The sequence below is a fragment of the Schistocerca piceifrons genome, chromosome 6, assembly GCF_021461385.2.
Source record: "Schistocerca piceifrons isolate TAMUIC-IGC-003096 chromosome 6, iqSchPice1.1, whole genome shotgun sequence".
Lineage (NCBI taxonomy): Eukaryota > Metazoa > Arthropoda > Insecta > Orthoptera > Acrididae > Schistocerca > Schistocerca piceifrons.
Window position 1 is genome coordinate 86748434 of NC_060143.1, and position 7727 is coordinate 86756160.

Genomic DNA, 7727 nt, shown 5'->3' on the forward strand with positions numbered 1-7727 from the left:
AATCAATCCAGAGGTTTACGAGGAGATCCAGGACATACATACACACATTTTGATTCACTCATATAGCTTTTTTTTTATCTTGAGACAACAAAATATCTCAAATTATGCATCAGATTAACAAATGGTAAAATACATATTCAACATTTTTGAAAATACTGATGCCCCCCTTCCCCACCCCCAGAGGGCAGCATGGGGGCAGTTTTGAAATCTTAGTAGAAATGTTCCATTTCTATTATATAATCAGATTCTATGGGAAATATAAATAACTTTCGTGTGTAACACTTTTGTCATTGCATGATGGATGGCACTGTAATTGGCAAATAACATAATCAAGTTCCAAAAAGTATTGTCTCAAAGAAAATTCATGGGATCAAAAACATAAAAACAGATGTGTGGTGCAAATGACAAGGTATTTCACATTTCCTCTGTGTATCTGTTTGGAAACATTAGTTCATTCATTATCTGAATTGATCTCATTCCAGGCACATCACTCCCATTTCTCAAATATGTTCCTCTGTAAACTGACTTTGTTATAAGACAGAATGCAGGCTGTTGTGACAGAAAACGAAAATGAAAAAGCTTACATTTCTGTAGAAAGTGGCAGGAATGTCAATAATGCTCTAGCATGAACTATGGTACAATTAATCAACACAATATGTATTATTGGACTGTGGAAAAGCTACATGGTTATGTCAAGATGAATTTCACTGTCCATGGACTGTGAATGTCTGGTGTGAAATAATTGGTGACAAACTCATTGGCCATTTCTTCGTTGATGGCACCTTAAATAGTGAAAAACATCAAACATTCTTGTGGGGGGTAATCTCCTAGTATTGCTTGCAGACCTTCCCTTGGACTTCCAACAAACACTGTGATTACAACACATTGGTTGTCCAGCACATTATACTGTAGGAGGACAGGAAGTATTAAATTGTGTGTACAGCAGACTGTAATTGGTGGATCAGATGAGGTGGTCGAGTAAGACTGCCTGCAAGATTTCCAGATCTTACTTCATCTGAATTTTGCTTAGGTTACTTGAAAAGTGAAGTCGATAATGAAGTGCCAACAACATGTGATAGCCTGATTCAGCATATGAACAATGCATGTCAGCAGATTGCATTGGAAAGACTTTTCAGTTGTGATGAATCATTCTGTGCATGGATAAATAAGTGCATTGAAGTGGGCAGTAACATATTTGAATACTTACTGTGAATCACAATTGACAGCAAACCAATGCTGACAACAGCAGTTCAAGTATATATGCCTACATCACAAGCAAAAGGTGAAGAAGAAGAAAAAGTATATGAAGATATTGAATGAGTAATACAATATGTAATGGGTGATGAAAATCTAATAGTCATGGAGGACTGTAATGTGACTGTAAGGGAAGGTGTAGAAGAAAGTGTTACTGGAGAATATGCATTTGGTAGTAGGTGTACAAATGAGAGAGAAGATAGACTAATTGAGTTCTGCAATAAATTTTAGTTAGTAACAGCGAATACTCTGTTGCAAAATCACAGGATGAAGAGGATGTATACATGGCAAAGTGTGGGATATAAGGGAAGATATCAATTAGATTACACCATGGCCATGCAGAGGTTCTGGTATCAGATATTGGATTGCAAGGCTTACTCAGGAGCATATGTAGACTTAGATTACAATTTACTAATGATGAAGGGTAGGCTGAAGTTTAAGAGACTAGTCAGGAAGAATAAGAGTGCAAAGAACTGGGATACAGAAATAGCTCAGTAGGCAGTTCACTTGAAGAGGAATGTAGATTTCTAAAATGAGCAATCACAGAACCTGGAAAGAAAAAATAGGTACAGGAAGGTAACTGCAATGAAACCATGGCTAACAGAAGAAATATTTCAGTCGGTCAACGAAAGAAGAAAGTACAAAAATATTCAGGGAAATTCAGGAGTACTAAATTACAAGTCGCTTGGAAATGAAATAAATAAGAAGTGCATGAAAATTAAGCTAAGATGGCTACATGAAAAATTTGAAGAAATTGAAAAAGAAATGGTCGTCAGAGTGCCTGACTCAGCATACAGAAAAGTCAAACCAACCTTCAGTGAAACTAAAAGCTAGGTGGTACCATTAAGATTTCAATGGGAATTCCACAGTTAATTCCAGAGGAGAAAGCAGATAGGCGGGAAGAGTACAATTAAGGCCTCTATAAGGGACAAGACTTGTCTGATGATGTGATCGAAGAAGAAACAGAAGTTGATAGGGGAGAGATGCAATATCCAGTATTAGAATTAGAATTTAAAAGAGCTTTGGAAGATTTAAGAGCAAATGAGACAGAAGGGATAGATAACATTCCATTGGAATTTCTAAAATTTATGGGGGAAATGGACAAAATTATGATTCATGTTGGTGTGTAGAATGCATGAGACTGGTGATATACCATCAGGCTTTTGAAACACATTATCCACACATTTCTGAAGATTGGAAGAGTCAGCAAGTCTGAGAATTTTCACACAATCACCTTAACAGTTCATGTGTACAATTTGCTGGCAGGAGTAAAACACAGAAGATGGAAAAGAAAATTCATGATGGCTTAGATGACTATCAGTTTAGTTTTTGGACAGGTAATGGCACTAGAGAGGCTGTTCTGACATTGTGGTTGATAATGTAAACAAGACCAACGAAAAATCAAGACATGTTCATTGGATTTGCAGAAATGGAAAAAGATTCTGACAATGTAAAATGATGCAAAATGTTCAAAATTCCAAAGAAAACAGGGGTACGTTTTAGCAATAAATGAGTAATATACAATACAAATAAGAACAAAAAGGAAACAATAACACTATCAGACCAAGAAAGAAGTTTTTAGATTACAAAGGGTGTAAGACAAGGATGCAGGTTTCAGGAGTGAGATTAAAATTCAAAATAAAAGGCTGTCCATGATAAGACTCACTGATGAACATATCTCAAAAACATTGCATTGACCTAAAAGACAGAAAGTATATGTTCACACACATAAAAAAAGGTTATAATTAGACAAGCTTTCGGAGCCAGTGGCTCCTTCTTCTGGCACAAGGCTTGAAGAAGGAAGAGGGGTGAAAGAAAAGGACTAGAGAGGTCCAGGAAAAGGAGAATATTTCGGAAAAGTCACTCAGAATCATGGTTCAGGGGAGACTTACTGGATGTGATGGGAAGGAAAGACTGATTGTTGGGGACTGCACCACACGAGATTTGAAAACCTGAGAGCTTAAAGGTGGAAGACAGGGTAATATGCAAGACAGAGGTTACTTTTAAAACATCATGTACAAGTTAATAGGAGTGAAAAGCTAAGTGTATTGTACATGACAGAGGTGGGAGGGGATGGCGAAAAATAGGTCATAAAATGAAAAATGTAGAAAACTAAAACACAGTGAAGAAAAGTGTAGTTATTGTGAAGAAAAGCTGAGACACAAGAAATTAACATAAACTAAGACCAGGGGGGTGGCGAGAACCAAGGACATGTTGTAGCGCCAGTTCCCACCAGCAGAGCTCTGAGAAATGTGTCTGGGGGAAGAATCCAGGCAGCACATGTGGTGAAATGGGCACCAAGGTCACAACAGTCATGTTGTAGAGCATATTCTGCAACAGGATATTTTGTGTTGTCAATATACACCCTCTGCCTATGCCCACTCATCCTAACTGATAATTTGGTGGTAGTCATGCTGCTGTAAAAGGTCAAACTGTGTTTACAAAACAGCTGGTGTATGACATGTCATTTCACAGGTGGCTCTCCCTTTGATAGAGTATGTTTTACCAGTTAAGGGGTTGTATAGGTGGCGGCAGGAGGGTGCATAGGGCAAGTATTGGAGTAGGGATGGTCACAGGGGCAGATGCCATAGGGTAGGGAGATGAGTGCAGAAGGAGCATAGGGTCTGATGAGTATATGGTGGAGATTGGGAGGGTGACAAAAAGCTGTTCTAGATGTGATGGGAAAAATGTCAGGCAGAATGGATCTCATTTCAGGGTGTGATTTTAGGAAGTCATGGTCTTGTTGAGGTAGCTGATTAATACATTCCAGACCACGATAATACTGAGTGAACAGTTGTGTGCTATGAAGTTGCTTCTTGGAAGGATCAGTAGTACCAGGATTGGAAGTACTTTTGAAGTAGGCTGGTGGGGTAATTATGTCCAGTGAAGGCTGAGGTGAGAATGTTGGTGTACTGCTGTAAAGAGGCTGTATCCAAACTAATGTGTTTGTCTCAAATGCTAAGGCTGTATGGAATGGTATGTTTGACATAGAGAGAATGGCAACTGTCAAAATCTAAGAACTGTTGTTTGGTAGCAGGTTTAATGTATATAGAAGTGTGTAGCTGCCCTACAGTGAGGATGAGATCAACATCGAGGAAAGTGGCAAGGGATTCAGAACAGGACCATGTGAAATTTATTTGTGAGAACGTATTCAGAGATTCCAGAAATTTTAAGAGGTCAGCCTCATCATTAGTCCCATGAATCCATATGATGAAGATGTCATCAATGCATCTAAACCAAACCAGAGGCTAAAGACTTATGTATCCCAGCAAAGCCTCTACAAGTGACTCAAGAAAAGGTTGGCATAGGAAGGAGCCATCCTGCTTCCCATTGCTGCACCCCTAATCTGTTTCTTACATATGCTGACCTTCTCATGGGTCACTTGGAGGGGGCTTTCCTGGGTTCCATAAGTCTCCAGCCCCTGGTTTGGTTTGGATACATTGAGGATGTCTTTAGCATATGGACTCTTCCATCTCCACATTTCTTCACAGTAACTACTCCTTTCTTCATTCCCTTTTAGTTTTCTACAGCTTTCATTATCTTACCTATTTTTTTGCTGTCTCCCTCCCACCTCTGTTTCATACAGTGCACTTAGTTTTTCATTGTTGTTAATTTGTACCTGATGTTTTAGCAGTAATCTCAGTCTTGCATATTACCCTGTCTTCCACCATTAAGCTTTCTGGTTTTCAAATCTGGTGCAGTGCAGTCCTGTACAAGCAGTCTTTCCTTCTCATCCTGTCCAGTAAATTTCCCCTGACCTGTGGTTCTGGGTGACTTTCCTGAAATACTCGTATACCTCCCCAGTCCTTTTCCTTCACCCTTCTCCCTTCTTCAACCCTTCTGCCAGAAGAAGGAGCCACTGGCTCCAAAAGCTTGCCTAATTATGACCTTCTTTTATGTGTGTGAACATATACTTTCTGTCTTTTAGTCCAGTGCAAAGTATTTAAGATATTTTGCTGTCTCAAAATGAAATAAAATACCATGTATATAGATATTCACCCTTTATGTATAGTCTTCTCCTTCCTCTTACCAGCAAAGTGGAAATATAGCTTCATTATTTATATTTTCAGCTAACTGACTGAACATCTTGGAACTACTACATTCCTTACATTTGATTTTCAATGTTTTTCTTATGATTATAGGATTATGATGCTCAAGATCTGCAAGACTTCGAGGAAACTATTCTTCGTGGTGTTGATTACAACCAGGATGGAAAGATCAATAAGAAAGAACTCACAATGATACTATTGGCTCTTGCAAAACATAACCAGGAGGAAGATGCTGCTTAAATTCTGTTAAAAAATTCTTTTTGAAATGAATGGTGATACAGATACTGAATGAAGTTCACTAATGAAAGAGCTGACTTTGTATTTGTTCCACATAAATGTTCCAAGTAAAACCAGCAAGCTGTAAACATCAATGATAAGTAATATAGAGTGTTAGAAAGTTTATTAAATGACAGTTTTGATGAACATAAGGCAATGACTCATTAAGCTAACATGAACATAGTACCATGTGTCAAGCAAGACTTTGGTGAAGCAAATAAAACTAGCCCATATATAAGTAAATTTTTTAAAATAACCTTACAGAGACAAATACATGGTTGAATACTTCATGAAAGAATGTTTTGTATAGATTTTAATGCCGATTAAAACAATTTATGGATTAAAATCCCGAGTGCTCAGGGTGAAAACAATGTTGTTTGGGCAAATAAGCAATGTATTGTAGTGTTCATCTTAATGCAAGGTTATATAAAATACCCATAAACTAAAACCAAAGTGTGTCTTTTTCTTGAGGAATGGAAACAAGTGACATTAATGTGCTTGATTTCACTGGTCGGATTTCTAACACACCATCACACACCAATATACGAAATTTCATGAGTTACATTTGAAAAATAAAAATAACAGTTAAGTTTACAATAAGATTCATAGAGCCACATTCACCATCAGATATAGCCTATGTTGAATTACATTCATTGAAGTATAGAGTAAATAAAATATTTACTGCAATTTATTATCTCTTAGGTACTGAAAGAGTTATATTGAGTCTAGTGCTCAGTTACAGGTGCAACATTTTTTTAAAGACTTACTGCTGTCTCATAAGTAACAGTGTGTCATTCCCATTCATGTCAGTTTGCTACTTTCTGAAAATCTTACTACTGATGCATATTGTGAACAAAACACTAGATTTGTTCCCTTAAACTGTGAAACTTTTGTATGGCAGTACTATACACATTTGGTGCAGCCTCTAAACATCACAATTTACTGTATAATAATGGTTTTTAGATATTTGTAACTGTGTCTTAAACACAAAGGAATAAGCAATTTAAGAACTATGTATTGGCTTCACTTACAATAGATGTGTTTTCTGCTATGCTCAATTTTTGTAGTGTTTATAAAAATGCTAACTATATTATGACTATCAGATCATGTTAGTCAGCCACACACTAATACAAGAATATAAAACAACTAAATTTAATGTGTACTGATAAGAAAAGATTAATTCCATGAATCATAACAGATCTAACTTTAAATAGAGTTAATCAGATAATAGTGTAAGTAACAGAAGCTGAAAGCAATTGAGAACAAGACTTCATTAATTTAGAAAAAAAAATGTACAACTAGTAGCTGCTGGTACAATAGTAAAGACATTCCTGACAAGTGGCTTTAAACACCAATTTTAATTTAACACACAGATCCATTGCATAAGTGTTTTAAAAGTTACTGTCCAAATGTGCACAAGCATTTTGCACAAATTTTAATAATGACTTGATAGATATATACAAATATAACTGATAAGGAATGCTGTGCCAAACAGAATTTTGTTAGTGATTTTTAAAGTGTCCACATTAAGGTGTTAGTGGAATCATGCTGTTTAGCAATGAAATTAAGAAAAAAAATAATTTTTTATGTTGTATCGGCTGGGTTTACTTGGAACCTTGATTGTTGTATAAGAATGTTTATCAATGTTAATTATTATAATAAATGATATTTTGTATGAAATGCAGTATATGTTATAAAGTATGTTTGGAGTTTGTGAGATATTCTATATGATATTGACTGCTTACTTGTGGAAAACAATAAGAAGCAATGCTTTTTACTTTTTAAGATTAATAAAACATGAAAGCTAGTAGTTAATTAATTGAACCCCTTGCTAACAAGTCTCCAGTCTTCATTCATACTGAATGTATGTTCCAGTCAAAAAAAATTGGAATTATATATGTGTACTCCATCAAAATTAGTTAGAAATAATCTTTTAGAGCTGTATCTTTATGTTACATATGTACAAAAAATAAACCTTGATTGTAATACACAAAATGACTTTTAATTTCCTTCATTCCAGTGAGGAATATTAAATTTTCCCTGTGTTTACATGAGCACCTTCCTGATCCATGAAAAAAGATGCACATAAGTAAAAATGTATTGTGGTTGATTTGATTTCATGCAGCCTTGCAGCTCATGTACATCGAC

General features: G+C 36.1%; 1 protein-coding gene across 2 annotated transcripts in view; it reads left to right on the top strand.

The window, feature by feature from the left end:
• Window positions 1-7513, top strand: part of LOC124802669 (calbindin-32) — a 717374-nt gene extending 709861 nt beyond the window's left edge. For both annotated transcript variants that reach the window (XM_047263581.1, XM_047263582.1), the window contains one exon: window positions 5397-7513. In XM_047263581.1, the coding sequence (XP_047119537.1) occupies window positions 5397-5543 (147 nt within the window). In that variant the 3' untranslated portion in view covers window positions 5544-7513. The remainder of the gene's footprint in view (window positions 1-5396) is intronic.
• Window positions 7514-7727: the final 214 nt, after the last annotated feature.